The 13,979-nt window shown below is 46.5% G+C and overlaps 1 protein-coding gene across 4 annotated transcripts in view; it reads right to left on the minus strand.

The window, feature by feature from the left end:
• RXFP1 (relaxin family peptide receptor 1) overlaps positions 1-13,979 on the minus strand; it is a 147,703-nt gene that overhangs the window by 89,643 nt on the left and 44,081 nt on the right. For 3 of the 4 annotated variants that reach the window (XM_051831654.2, NM_001329078.1, XM_017350136.3), the window contains 1 exon segment: positions 7,595-7,732. In XM_051831654.2, the coding sequence (XP_051687614.1) occupies positions 7,595-7,732 (138 nt within the window). 4 annotated transcript variants of the gene reach the window in all.

A 13,979-nucleotide genomic window follows, 5' to 3' on the forward strand; every position in this document is an offset into this window, starting at 1 on the left:
AAGTTCTTCCTTTCCATTGGTTCACCCCCCAAGTGGCTGTTATGGCTAGTGCATTGCGGCCGGCGCACTGCGCAGATCTGAAGCCAGGAGCCAGGTGCTTCTCCTGGTCTCCCATGCGGGTGCAGGGCCCAAGCACTTGGGCCATCCTCCACTGCCTTCCCGTGACACAGCAGAGAGCTGGCCTGGAAGAGGGACAACCGGGACAGAATCTGGTGCCCCAAATGGGACTAGAACCCGGGGTGCCGGCGCCACAGGCAGAGGATTAGCCTATTGAGCCGCGGCGCTGGCCGTTTTGAAGTCTTAGAAATTCATTTCTAGCTGCAGAGGGACTTCCCCTCCCAGGACTAAGGGCCCAGGCCTTGCTATAGAAACTTACCTCTTCCATCTGAGCTTTCCAACCAAGCAAACGCTATTCCCTTATCTTAATCCTCCCAGGTACTGGGTCACTAAGGGGCCATTCCTATAAAAATCCGCTGGGATGATTCCACCTGCTCCAACCTCAGCTGTTCACTTGCCCTGCCTTGATTTCCTGCCAAAACTGCAGTACTCTGGCTTTACACTTTCCCTCGCTGTTGTCTTGTGTCCCTTGATCATCATGGATCTTGCCCCTGCGGCTCCTGTGGCTCTGCATGGAGTGTCCTGCCTCCTGCCTCTGGGACCTGCAAGTTTCATCAACGTGTTTTTTGAGCCTCTCCTGTGTGCTTCCTCCCATGGTTGCACCTGATTGGCTAGCACATAAAGATGTTCGTGGAAGACCTGTATCTTGAGAACTACACATGGATTTCAAAGTTGTTTTTGCACCAAAATAAAGTTATCTTTTATTTCAGTTTTTCCATAAACTTGTTGAAGTGTCTTTGTACAAAACACCTGGTGAAAAGCATGTTGTTCAAGTTTAGGATAATCCAGAACTGTGTGTGAATAGCAGAGAACTCATCTCTAGGGGTTTCAGCCCACATACAGCTTTGCATAAGAATGGCTCATTGCAAGGGTGTCAAGAGTTCACAAAAAGCCAACTCTTTAATCTGGAAGAGCACGCTGTGTTCGCCTTAATGTCATTGTAAGCCTATTAAAGTGTGACCCTTCTCTTTACTGTTGTATTAATACTTTTGATGCCAATTTTAAGTAAGGTTGATTGAAGCCATTGCATTTTCCACGGAGATACAGTGCTTATAGAGTGCAGTGCTGTTTCCTTTTCCCATGCACGTGTTCCATACTCAAGTGCTGAGGACGCTCAGTGACTTATTGTAGCAGTGAGCTGGCACAGCACTTGCCACAGATTTGGGTCCTCCCATCAGTTACCGTGTGGACCAATGCTGTGTCTGCACTGGCGTCGGCGTAATCAACCTCTTCGATGGTGGGCCTTGAGGAATCACCGCCAGGTGGAGGAGCTCCCCCCGCCCAGGGAAGCCCCAGCATTCCCCCGACATGTCTCCTGTACTCTGGTGCAGCTTGGTGAGAAGGGGTTGCAGACTTTCTCCATCTGTTTCCTTTTCTGCAATCTGGTTCCTATCCAGCCAGTTCCACGTGTCAGGAATCTTCTGTTTATCCTCATCATTGACCTTGCTTGAGGTTTTTCATCTTCAACAGTCACTTTCATGTTGAATGCATAGGATTCAACTGTTTCTTGGAGGACACCTTGTCCCTCTGCTTCTCATCTTCAGCTTTATAATTCTCAGCTTCCTGGCCCTTGCCGTTAGTAATGGCAGTCTTGTTCTCTTTTCCTGTGTTCTTGCCCACAGCAGACAGGTTAACAATGCCTTTGGCATCAGCATCAAAAGTGACTTGAACCTGAGGAACACCATGGTGTGCAGGAGGTATGCCTGCACATCCAAACTCGCTGAGCAGACAGTTATCCTTGGTCATAGCATGATCACCTTCATAATCCTGAATGAGTACCCCAGGCCGGTAGCCAGAGCAGGTGGTGAAGGTCTGTGTCCACTTGGTAGGGATGGTGGTACTGCAGCTGATGAGCAGTTTCAATACCAAGGGCAAGAGGAGTGATGGCCAACAGTAATAGATATTGAAACAATTCTCAGGTTTGTCTCCAGAAAGAATGGCTGCCTGTGGAGCTGCACCACAGGCAATGGCCACATCAGGGTTGGTGCTCTTCTCCAGTTCTTTTCCACTGAACTCAATCTTGGGAAATCTAGCAGAACCACTCACCAGGACAGTATCATGGATCTATGGCTTATCTAACTTGGCATTTTGAAGGGCTTTCTCTATGGGGACCAGGGTGCCATGGAAAAGGTCAGCATTCAGCTCTTCAAGTGGAGATATAGAAGTCGATTCCTTCATGGAGAGACTCTGCCTCAGTGCTCACTTGGGTGCTGGGAGACAGGGTAGATTTAACTTGTTCACAAGCAGTACAGAGGCACTGACAGCTCTCTTGTTCTCGCTGATGCACTTCTCATGCTTGTACTTGAACTAGGCGCTACAATGGTTGACTGGTTCTCAAAGGCTTCTCCATGTAAGTGGGTGTCTCCAAATGTGGATTTGGCCTGAAAAATTCCATCTTCTAATGTGAGGAGAGACACATCACAAGTGCCACTTCTCAAGCCAAAAATCAGCACATTTCTTTCAGCCCCAACGTTTTTGTCTAAGCCATGAGCAATAGCAGCAGCAGCGGGCTCATTAATAATGCTAAGCACGTTGAGACCAGCAGTGGTTCCATGGTGGCTTGGTGGCTTCATGCTAAAGTCACTGAAGTAAACTGGCACCTTGACTACAGCATGGTTAACATCTTCCCAAGGTCGCTTCCACAGTTTCCTTCATCTCTGTCAGAACCACTGAGGACACCTCCTCTGGAGAGGAACATTCTGGCTCTCGCTTGTACTCTGCCTGGACCTTGGGCCTGCCTGCATCATTCACCACTCGGAGGGGTCACAGCTTCATATTAGACTGGACAACTGCATCATCAAATCTGTGTCCAATCAGTCAAGAACCACGTTGTTGGGGTTCGCTGCCACTTTATTCTTGGCAGCATCATCGTTCAGTCATTTGGCGTCAGCAAAGGCGGCATAGCTTGGGGTGATGCGGTTGCCCTGAGCATTGGCGGCAGTTGGCTCCGCTTTCCTGTGCTGGAGGACGCGCTCTAGAGTACGTGGTGCCAAGCGGAGTTCCGACTGTGGTCTGTTAGACGCCGTCGCTTGCACGAAGGCCCAGTTCTGCTCGCTCTCTCTCTCATACAAATACCCCAAACTTAAAAGGTGCCACCTACTCCAGTGACTTGTAGTAATTTCGTAGGGCTTGGGGAGTAACAAATCACCACAAGTTTGGTGGTTTAAAGTAACAGAAATTTTTCCTTCACAGTTCTGGAGGCCCGAAGTTTGCAATTCAGGGGTTGGCAGTGCCAGGCTCTCTCCGAAGGCTGCAAGGGGTGATCAGTCCTCACCTCTGCTCCCAGTGGCTCCTTGTCCCTCAGCTCATGACAGTGCAACTCCAGTCTCTGTCTCTGTCTCTGTCTCCCTCCCATCCAGCAACTCTGGACGGCATTTTTTTTGTTTTTGTTTCTCATAAGCAAACTAAATGAGAACTCTCAATTTTTGTGGCTGAGTTCCCCTGGTATTTACCCAGTTTCTCACAAGTATCTCAGAGTTCTAGCTGAAGAGCTGAAAGGTCTCTTTTTTCCTTGGTTTGTCATCGCCACATCAAAAACTGCTCCGATGACTTAAAAAGTTTTTTTGACTTGTATTTGGATTGTGTTTGTGATAAGTCTGAGTGGAGATGCAAATGAGTTAGTGACACATGGCAAAAACATATGGAAATTATTTGGGAATTATATCAAAGGGCATAACCTGAGGAAAAAATCCGTAAATTTCTACATTAAAGTTTACTAGTAAGGATCAAAATTATGATAATAATGGTATAATCAGTTTTGGCATATGTATATCTGAATATATATTATATATATATTATATATAATGTATATGATATATAATATACCTAGAATTCCAAATTGCCTATATTTCAGTGAGAAAGGGATTCCCATAAATTGTACTGAAAAAAATTTAAAAAAATTTCATTTAAGTCACACAAGTTTCATGTATTTCATGTACACTGATTAGGAACAGAGCAATATTTCCCACCCTACCCCGTCCCACCCATGCTCCAATCTCTCTTCTTCCTCCTGCTCCCATTCCCACTCTTAGTTTTTTAGAAAGATTTGCTTTTACACTGAAAAAAAAAATGTATATCTATTGCCTTTGTTTTGCATTGTGTCCATGAAAAATGCTGAGTGCCTTGCTACCTTAGTGCTGTTTGTAGCAAGGTGATTTGACGTACTTAGTTACAGAGAAATCAGCTATGTGTTGTCTGAGACCTTAATACTCAAAACACTCAAAAGCCTGGACCTTAATACTCAAGTAAGAGCCTTTGTTTAAAGCGCCGACCATGCTACAAGAGGAGCAGTTCTTTCTCATTTAATTCAGAGCTATAGCGTCCAGTGTATGGGGAGGCAGTTTAATTCACTTAGTTTAATTCACTTAGTTTAATTCACTTAGTGGCTCATTGTTATTTTTTTTTTCTTCCAATTTTATTTCAACTGCTCCCATATGACTTATTTTTCCATTTTAATAGTCATCATTGGTGCCAATGTTTGAATAGCTTAAGGGACTCTGGGAGAGGTTTTGGTGGACTTGTATTTTAGGATGCACCTTAAAAGGTCTGGTTAAAGGGCTGGCGCTGTGGCACAGTGGGTGAAGCAGCCACCTGCAGTGCTGGCATCCCATATGTATTTAAATACAGATGTCTTCAAAGTGAATAGCCTTCGAAGTGTAAATTATCCAAATATTATAAAATAAAGAAAAAATCCAGTAGGCAAAGGAAATTAAAGCAATGGGAAGCAAACAGAAATGACTAAATTTCAAACATTTTGTCACTTGTACTTTGAAGAGCGGGACAGCAGGCAGCCATCCTCCTGGACAGCCCAGCCCACCCATGCAGGTGAGCAGAGGTGAGCCAACTGGCGGTCTCTGAGGTTCTGAACAGGTTAAAATTTCTATTTCCTAATAACTTGCTTCACACCTTAAGGGATGGGGGTTTCCTGGAGTTCCCACATTTTGGGGGGCTCACCTATTCAGGCCATAACATTTTTACTCTGTTAAGTACCTTAGATATCTGATTTCATTGAATTCTCTTTAAGATGTATTTATTTGAAAGGCATAGTGACAGAGAAGGACACATACATACACACACACACACACACACACACACACAGAGAGAGAGAGAGAGAGAGAGAGAGAGAGAGAGAAAGAGAGGGAAGAGAATCAATCGTCCATCTACTCTAGATGGCCATATCCACCAGGGCTGGACCAGGCTGCAGCCAGGAGCCATAGCTTCACCTAGGTGTCCCATGTGGGTGCAGGGACCTAATACTGGAGCCACGATCTGCTGCCTCCCAGGTGCCTTAGCAGGGAGCTGGATAAGCAGCAGAGCCAACTAGAATCCTGCTATGCCACATAGGCCTCCACTCAGTCCTCTTAACAACCCGCAGCCACAGCCACTCATTGTGTTCCCATGTTATAGAAGATAAAGCAGCCACTTCTGCTTCCCTTAATAACCAGAATGGAAGGCAAGTGTCTGCTCTCTGCAGCCAGATGCCTTACTGCTTCCCCTCAATTTGCTGATCGGTGAATCCCAGGCACCTTCATGGTGTTAGGATATAGAACAGCAAGGCTTCTGGTTTGGGTTACATGATCCCTTCAAACACAGAATATGGTTAGAGTTCAACTTTCTTCAACCCAGACCCTATTTTGGTGGTGAATTTGCTGTCCCTGCTGCATTCCTGGTCATGCTTCTGCAACCATTGCTGCTGGGTGGAAGCCCCGAGGTGCATAGGACAGGCAGCATAGGACAGGCAGCATAGGATAGGCAGCATAGGATAGGCGCATAGGACAGGCAGCATAGGACAGGCAGCATAGGACAGGCAGCATAGGACAGGCAGCATAGGATAGGCAGCATAGGATAGGCGCATAGGATAGGCAGCATAGGACAGGCAGCATAGGACAGGCAGCATAGGATAGGCAGCATAGGATAGGCAGCATAGGATAGGCAGCATAGGATAGGTGCATAGGATAGGCAACATAGGATAGGCAGTATAGGATAGGCAGCATAGGATAGGTGCATAGGACAGGCAGCATAGGACAGGCAGCATAGGACAGGCAGCATAGGATAGGCAGCATAGGATAGGCAGTATAGGATAGGCAGTATAGGATAGGCAGCATAGGATAGGCAGCATAGGATAGGCAGCATAGGATAGGCAACATAGGATAGGCAGCATAGGATAGGCAGCATAGGATAGGCAGCATAGGATAGGTAGCATAGGATAGGTGCATAGGATAGGTGCATAGGATAGGCAGCATAGGATAGGTGCATAGGATAGGTGCATAGGATGGGCCAGCTCAGACAGCGAAAGCCAGGGAGCTGTGTCACCTTGCCATGATCGGTACATGGTGGGTTTCCAGAGGGCAACGACTGGTTAAAGTGATTATTGGAACCCATCTGAGGGAGACTATTTCATTTTCATTTGCAATCACCACGGACATTGTAAAGAAATAATCTAAGTTGTGCTTGTGTTCAAGATAAAGGCTACGTTATGTGGCCTAGCTGAATTTTTTCAGGTCAAAGGATTTTCAAGCCTGGTCTTCATCTTTCTTTAACAGAAATTTAATTCCTTCAAGAAGTGAAAGCAGCAAGGGCTCTGTAGTGTACATAATTTATGTACTTCTGTGAATATTAACATGAGGCTATCTGCTTTTGTCCTCTACAAATAGTATTTAAGTTCCCTATAAGAGAAAAATCTTACTATTTTACATTATTAACCAAGGCTTATTTTTCCCAGGGAACCAGATCCAGGATATTCAATCTCATTTAGAAATTTCTATTTTCAAGGCTTCAGAAATTTGAACACCCTCTCTGAAAGCTAATTTTCCAAATATTCTAATTGATCAGAAGCCTCACTTGTTGGCTTTATAATGTCACAGGGGTGCTTGTTGGCTAAGTACCAGGTGAGCTGGACTTAGTTTCTTTTAGGAGGTCCCACCTTTCCTCCCTCATGTGGAAATGGAAGGTAAGCAAGAACAATAGCCTCTAGAACATAATGCCTGGCGCCCCTCCAACCCTTACTCTATCTCCCCAGATTCTCATGGTGTAGGCACAATTATCACACTTCATTTTTTTCTAACAAAGTGAAGAAACTGAGCCACAGGCAAGTTAGAAAACGTTTTCAAGTTCACATGACTGGTTATTGATTAACCCAGGTTCAGACCTGGGCTGTCTGGCTCCTGAGTCCACATTCTCAATTTGTACCCCATCCTGCCTCCGAGACCACAAGGCGGCAGGTTTTTTGGGGTTAAAATACTTACTCTGTGCACAGTTAGGACTTCCCTGAAATAACGGCTGGCTACTACCTCTTAGAAAAGAACACGTATTTTAAGCTTATGAGATAACTGTAAGGTTTCCTTACAGGGTGCACATTTTCTGTTTCAATTTTAGCTTTATTTCCCCTATTTCTCTCTCTGTTGAGAGAGGTCCCAGCAACATCACCCGCAGCCCATCCGGGCCTTTCCTCTCGCTGTGACCACGGGGGCTCACTCACCGCAGTTGTCCTCGTCGGCCCGATTCCCGCAGTCGTCCACGCCGTTGCAGTGCAGGAACTGAGGCAGGCACTTGGTGATGTTCCCACAGGAGAAGTAGCCCAGCGAGCACATGATGTCCTGTTCACTCCCATGAGCAACTGCGACGGGGAGAGGAGAGGACACAGCGCTTGAAGAAGGTTCATGCAAAGGCAGTGCACTGGAGATTTCAACATCTGGCTTTCTCGGTGTTTTGTACAACCCTCCATGAGGCGGCCTCACCCCCTAACTACACTGACACCAACGCACTTCACCTCTGTAGCATGTTCACAAGCCAGCTACGCTGAAGCCAGGAGCCTCTTCCGGGTCTCCCACGTGAGGGCAGGGGTCTAAACACTTGACCCATCTTCCAGTGGTTTTCCTAGGCTGTTAGCAGGGCGCTGGATTGGAAGTGGAGCAGCTGGACTTGAACCTGCACCCATATGGGGTACCAGCATCCCAAGCAGCGGCTTTACCTGCTAGGCCACCATGCTAGCCCCCTTTTATTTATTTATTTAGATGAGATGTTGGTCCATGTGTTACAGTTTGGCTTACTTCCCCTCTGTTACAATAACTTACCAGTCGACCATTTTAAAAATTGCGAATTTACTGTATTCTTACCGTGGGCTCAAAGTCAAGGCTGGTCTCTTCTTACAGGAAGAAGACAGGGAGTAACAGGAAAGCGTGTGTCGTATGTCCATTCAGATACTGGGCAGTGCCCAAGTGTGAGGCCCTGTGCAAGACTCAGTGCACACAACCCGAATGAAACAGTGCTCTCACTCGGGCGGAGTTCACTGGCTAGCTGGGAAGACACACTGCACAAGCTACCAACAGACTCTAGATTCTGAGAGGTTCAGGAACAAAGCAAATGAGTGCTATAAAGGAAAGTAACTGTTTCGGTTTTACAAGAGGAGCACTCGGCGGGAGTCTCAGCAGCATGGTGCCACTTAGGCCGAGATCTGAAGGCAGACAAGGACTGGCCCCTGGGTGAGGGGGAGGGGAGTGGGGACAGATTGGTGACCGAGGGGCTTTGGGGGCAGGAGCTGTGCTGAGACTCAGATGAGGCTCCAAGGGTACAGAAGTATCTTCCTGCAAAGATCAAGGTCGGACTTTATTAGAAACGTGAGGGAAACCAGGAAGGATTTCAGCCCAGGGGACCACTTGGGAAACGCAGATGTTTTTGTTACACTATTCTGGGGTGGGGAGCCACTCGGAGGAGACCAGGGAGGGTGAGGCGGAGGCTTGGCAGTAATCAGGGTAGGAGACAACTGGGCTTAGTCTAGGCTGGTGTGAGTGTAGGTGAGCAAAGTGGAGAGAGAGGGAGAGAGTGAGCACGAGCTAGACAGTGAGAGATCCCATCTATATCATTCTCCACGGGCCTGTAATAGCTAGGACTGCGCGGGTCTGAAGCCAGGAGGGAAAATGCAATCTGGGTTTCCCACGTGGTGGCAGGGACACAGTCACTTGAGCAGTCACCTGCTCCTTCCAGGGTTTGCCTAGGCAGGGAGCTAGAATTAGAAGCAGAGCTGTGAATTCTGCCATGGGACAGAACATCTTAACTGCCGGGCTAAAATGCCCACGCTAAGAGTGGACACATCTGACATGGTATTTACAGGTGGAAAACACAGAACTGACATGGAGAGCTGGGGGCGCGGCAGGGCTGGCACAGCCCTCTGGGGATGTGGAGGACGCACGAGGGAACGGGACTCATTCTGCACTTTCACCCTTTACCGACAGCTTCACCACATGAATTTTTTTTTTTTTTTTGACAGGCAGAGTGGACAGTGAGAGAGAGAGAGACAGAGAGAAAGGTCTTCCTTTGCCGTTGGTTCACTCCAATGGACGCTGCGGCCGTTGCACTGCAGCTGATCCGAAGCCAGGAGCCAGGTGCTTCTCCTGGTCTCCCATGGGGTGCAGGGCCCAAGCACCTGGGCCATCCTCCACTGCCTTCCCGTGACACAGAGAGAGCTGGCCTGGAAGAGGGGCAACCAGGACAGAAAAAGGCGCCCCGACCGGCACTAGAACCCGGTGTGCTGGTGTCGCAGGCAGAGGATTAGCCTAGTGAGCCGAGGCGCCGGCCCACCACATGAACTTTCTAACTCGGGCCAGCATCAGGCCCACCATGCAGCCTTCTCAAGACCCCATCCTCAGTCCAGAGACCCCATTCTGGCTTCTCATTCTCTCCCTCGTTCCTGGAATTCTACTTCATCATTATCACAGACGTGCAAGTTCCAGGCTTGTTGGACCTCCTGCCTCAGGCTGCAGCCCACAGCTGTCAGACTCCACCCCTACTAGATAAATATCCTTTTGTTTATTTCTTGAGAGGAAACTGGTCACTATTGGCAACCATGTTTCTATGACAGAGTGTAGAGTTTCAAAACCAATTTAAAAATTAAAGTCTTGGAAAAAATTAAAGTCTTGGAAAAAAACAAAGTCTTGGAAAGTCATTTGACTTGATAGATTTATACCTCTACAAGTAAACATTTGATTAGAACGAGGACTGTGAAGACTTTGGAACTTCACGGAGCAGTGCACCGGTCCCCCAGTCTGCACCAACAAGCAATCACATTTCTCCACATTTCTTCTGAATTTGTTTTGAGTGCTTTAATTTTATCTCCCGCACAAGAAAGAAAAGTCATTGTAAACCGAGTCCATGTCATTATTTGTTTTTCTCTCTGGTTAGGGAGGCCAAAATTTACTTGTTGATAGAAAGATTGGAGACACAAAGATAAGGAGTGCGAGAGCCAGCCTCACCTGTCTGCTCAGGACGGACTCTTACCAGGAAGTGCAGCGGAAGTGAGATTTTATAAATGATCTTGCAAGATTGGGTGCCCAGTAGAACACCACACCCAGAATGCTTTATAGCAACATATTGATTTTCTAGCACGCAGGTCCCTCCCTCAGTTCCTCATTGGCTGAGTAACGAACTGCATTTGCTTCAGCTGTTTTGGCACTAACCTCGTTGGCCTAAAAACTTTCAGGTGCGTGTAACCTAGCTGCTAGGCTAGCTGGCTACTTGTCTGCAAGCTGTTATGCTAGCTACTTGTCTACTCACAGCTGAACACCTTACTTTGAAAATGAGCCAAAGGTTTACTTCTAACAAGAAGCAAAAATAGTCTCCTGAACACAGAGATGAAAAGTTTGCTGTGATCAACTTCGAGGAAGTGTCCTTGTTTTGCAATTATATAGCCATCCTATTCTGATTTGAAGAGTCATAATGCCATTTCTTCCTTCCTTCCTTCCTACCTTCCTTCCTTCCTTCCTTCCTTTCTTTCTTTCCAGGTAGAGTGGACAGTGAGAAAGACAGAGACAGAGAGAAAGGTCTTCCTTTGCTGTTGGTTCACCCTCCAATGGCTGCCAAGGCCAGCGCGCTGCGCCTGGCGCACCGTGCTGATCCGATGGCAGGAGCCAGGTGCTTCTCCTGGTCTCCCATGGGGTGCAGGGCCCAAGCACCTGGGCCATCCTCCACTGCACTCCCGGGCCACAGCAGAGAGCTGGCCTGGAAGAGGGGCAACCGGGACAGAATCCGGCGCCCCGACCGGGACTAGAACCCGGTGTGCCGGCGCTGCTAGGTGGAGGATTAGCCTAGTGAGCCACGGCGCCGGCCCAATGCCATTTCTAAAAGTAGAGTTTTCAGTAATTTCTTTTTAGACTTAGTTTTTTTAAAGTTTTTAAAAATTATTTATTTATTTGAAAGGCAAATTTACAGAGTGAGAGAGGGAGAGATTCCATCTGCTGATTTACTCTCCAAATGGCCGCAATGCCAGAGGCTAGGCCAGGCTAGAGCCAGGAGCCAGGAGCTTCCTCCAGGTCTCCCACATGGGTGGCAGGGGCCTGAGCACTTGCGTCATCCTCTGCTGCCTTTCCCAGGCCATTAGCAGGGAGCTGGATTGCAAACGGAGCACCTGGGTCATGAACCAGCACCCACATGGGATGCCAGTGTTGCAGGCAGCGGCTTAACCAGCTACACTGTAATGACTGCCCAGTTTTTCAGTTTTTAATAGATTCAATGTAGTTCATAAATACAATTCCAAGAAAACAATAATATTCTCTTCTTCCCTCCCAAAGTAGACTACTTTTTACCATCATTTTAGGTGCAGAGCACAACACAGCGAAGGCACAGAGCTTTCCCTTTGACGCCCTGCCCATGTCTACAACCTCCCTTCCCATCAACATCCCCCCACAGTGGAACGTTTGTTACAACTGATGGATCCACACGGATGCATCACCATTACCAGAGTCCAGAGTTTACACTGGGGTCCATTCTTGGGGCTGTACCTCCTCTGGGTTTGGACAAGTGTGTAATGACATGCATCCATCATTCTATTATCACACAGCAGTGTTGCTTGCTCCAGAGAAACTCAGTGTTTTGTCCCTCTCTCCACTAACCCTAGTAACTGCTGATTATGTTACCGTTGTCCATAGTTTTGATTGTCCCAGAATTCCCTACAGTTGGAACCACACAGTATGTGCCTCTCTCAGATTAACTTCCCTCAGTAATACGCATTTATTCATTCATCGACTGAAGGACATCTTGGTTGCTCCCAAGTTCTGGCAATTACGAATAAAGATGCTACAAGCATCTCTGTGCAGGTTTTCTTTTTTTTTTAACTTTTATTTAATGAATATAAATTTCCAAAGTACAGCTTATGGATTACAATGGCTTCCCCCTATAACGTCCCTCCCACCCGCAACCCTCCCCTTTCCCACTCCCTCTCCCCTTCCATTCACATCAAGATTCATTTTCGATTCTCTTTATATACAGAAGATCAGTTTAGCATATATTAAGTAAAGATTTCAACAGTTTGCACCCACATAGAAACACAAAGTGAAAAATACTGTTTGAGTACTAGTTATAGCATTAAATCTCAATGTACAGCACACTAAGGACAAAGATCCTACATGAGGAGTAAGTGCACAGTGACTCCTGTTGTTGACTTAACAAATTGACACTCTTGTTTATGGCATCAGTAATCACCCTAGGCTCTTGTCATGAGCTGCCAAGGCTATGGAAGCCCCCGAGTTCACTGACTGTGATCATTTTTAGACAAGGCCATGGTCAAAGTGGAAGTTCTCTCCTCCCTTCAGAGAAAGGTACCTCCTTCTTTGATGACCCGTTCTTTCCACTGGGATCTCACTCACAGAGATCTTTCATTTAGTTTTTTTTTTTTTTCCCCAGAGTGTCTTGGCTTTCCATGCCTGAAATACTCTCATGGGCTTTTCAGCCAGATCCACATGCCTTAAGGGCTGATTCTGAGGCCAGAGTGCTGTTTAGGACATCTGCCATTCTATGGGTCTGCTGTGTATCTCACTTCCCATGTTGGATCACTCTCTCCCTTTTTGATTCTATCAACTAGTATTTGCAGACACTATTTTTGTTTATGTGATCCCTTTGGTTCTTAGTCCTATCATTATGATCAATGGTGAACAGAAATTGATCACTGGGACTAGTAAGATGGCATTGGTACATGCCACCTTGATGGGATTGAATTGGAATCCCCTGGTATGTTTCTAACTCTACCATTTGAGGTAAGTCAGCTTGAGCATGTCCCAAATTCTCTGTGCAGGTTTTCATGTGGAGAACGTTAATTCTGCCATTTAAAAACCTCAGGTTTATATAATTTCAAAAGATGATTATGGACTCCAAGAACAATTATGTGCTTGTTATCCTTAACAAACTTGTAAGTCTTTGAAATTGTCAAGAATACTCATAATTATGAAGAAATAAAAAGAGAAGTTTCAACAGTCATTAAATCTTCTTATGTGAGAAGTATTTTCAGTCCATGATCAAAGCATGAAAAGGATAAAAGTGACTACTTCCTTTGTAAGATATATTGGGACCTTGCAACAATAGGGCAATTAACATTCTCGTAGAAAAATCATCCATCCATGCCAGACTTCGCACATAGCTGTATCAGGGCACAAAACATGAAAGTCACCTATGCAACACTGAGCTGCGTTGTAAATAGTATTCTCGTGGAATGACTTTCAGATTAGCCCCCTTTTCAACCATGTCAGAACAACAAAGTCAAAACAAAGGATTAGTATCATGTGATTAGAATGACCATCACCGGTGGAACATCACCCATTTCAGTGACCTCAAGTCTACACGAGAATAAACTGACAGGACTGAGATACCGGGGCTCAGAGAACAGTTCCCTCAGGGAGTGCTAGGAAGCAGTTTCTCTTTGACCTTTTCTTCTGTCTTTCACACTTATTCTCCCCAGGCAAGCTACAGAAACTAGGATTTCTTTTCCTCAAGGCAGGTCATAGAATCTAGAATCACCCCAGTCCCTCCCTTTTTTCCAAAAGCCAGCCACAAAGCCTAAACATATTCCGCGATCTTCTCTCCATCCTTGTGTAAGAGCT

Source organism: Oryctolagus cuniculus, chromosome 8 (genome assembly GCF_964237555.1).
Source record: "Oryctolagus cuniculus chromosome 8, mOryCun1.1, whole genome shotgun sequence".
NCBI lineage: Eukaryota > Metazoa > Chordata > Mammalia > Lagomorpha > Leporidae > Oryctolagus > Oryctolagus cuniculus.